At 39.3% G+C, this 1,200-nt stretch overlaps 1 protein-coding gene across 1 annotated transcript in view; it reads left to right on the plus strand.

Annotated features, from left to right (window-relative positions):
• TSHR (thyroid stimulating hormone receptor) overlaps nucleotides 1-1,200 on the plus strand; it is an 88,013-nt gene that overhangs the window by 60,391 nt on the left and 26,422 nt on the right. The window contains exon 7 of the mRNA XM_019552319.1: nucleotides 792-869. Coding sequence (XP_019407864.1) covers nucleotides 792-869 — 78 coding nt within the window. The remainder of the gene's footprint in view (nucleotides 1-791; nucleotides 870-1,200) is intronic.

Genomic DNA, 1,200 nt, shown 5'->3' on the forward strand with positions numbered 1-1,200 from the left:
GCCATTCATGACAGGCAATTGGCTAGTGTATGAATAAAAGTGTATGAATAAAAACATCAATGAAAATATGTAGTTCTGTTCTGAAGAGGGACTATTTATATAAAGAGGTGACAGAGCATGTATATGTATGTACACACATACCCTGCCTTTACTTATACACACACACACACACACACTAGTGTAGATGTATGACATAGCATGAATGTATTTGTATGTATATGTGTGTGTGTATTCAAATTATATATTCTATATATATACATATATATGCAGTTTACATAAAGTAGACAGTGACAAAGAGTCTAATTTAAAACCGAGTTTTTAAATGTTCGAGACAGGTGCCATTCTTAGATACTGACATCCTCTACCTGACATCCTCTACCCAGAGAATGTGCTTGCCAGCACTTCTTCCACTCTGCTCTGGAGGATCTATCTCTGAGGGTTAGAGTGGGTGCTCAGTATCATTATAAATGTCATTAAATTCTGAGTGCATCTACTGAGATTGCCAAGAAGGTTTCTACAAGAGGAGATAGTTTTTGTGTTGTGAACACCTGTGCTACTGTCAGTTAAACTGAGAACCACCAAACTCAGTTCACTCAGGTAGCTGTTGACTGTTGTTCAAATTTATTTTGAACATGGCCCACATGTGAACTTAGTATTCCCGTAGTACCTTGTCTTGTTCTTGTTCAGAAAGATGCTCTTATTCCCCTTTCCTCTTCGTGTATCCTCTTTCCTCTTTGTGTAATATGGATTGTGTTACTGGATAACTGTACATGTTGTTTTTCTTCTTGCAGCTACCTGCATAAGAACAAATACCTGAAAGTTATTGACGAAGATGCATTTTTGGGCGTGCATAGTGGACCAACCCTGCTGTGAGTAGGAAAAAAAGGAGGAACAGTTTTAAAAAATAATTATGATTAGGCCTCTCTATTGATTAGACCTCCTACAGATTATCAGTAAAAAATAAGGGAAGGAGTAATGGCTGACTTGCACACTAATATCAGTGAAAAGGGTTTTGCTGTGGAGCTTTGTAACCTAAGATAAATGTGTGCTCAAGAGACTTGGGATCGGGGTTGATTCTCAGTAATGCCAGCTCTCATGAAAAAATCACAAGGCAGATTGAAGTCCCCGAGGAAGTGGGGCAGTGGCTGGGGTGAATAGGGCCTCAGGGCCAAGGCAAGTCATGCAACAGAGCTATGGGTG

The sequence above is a fragment of the Crocodylus porosus genome, unplaced genomic scaffold (assembly GCF_001723895.1).
Source record: "Crocodylus porosus isolate Cpor-Errol unplaced genomic scaffold, CroPor_comp1, whole genome shotgun sequence".
Taxonomy (NCBI): domain Eukaryota; kingdom Metazoa; phylum Chordata; order Crocodylia; family Crocodylidae; genus Crocodylus; species Crocodylus porosus.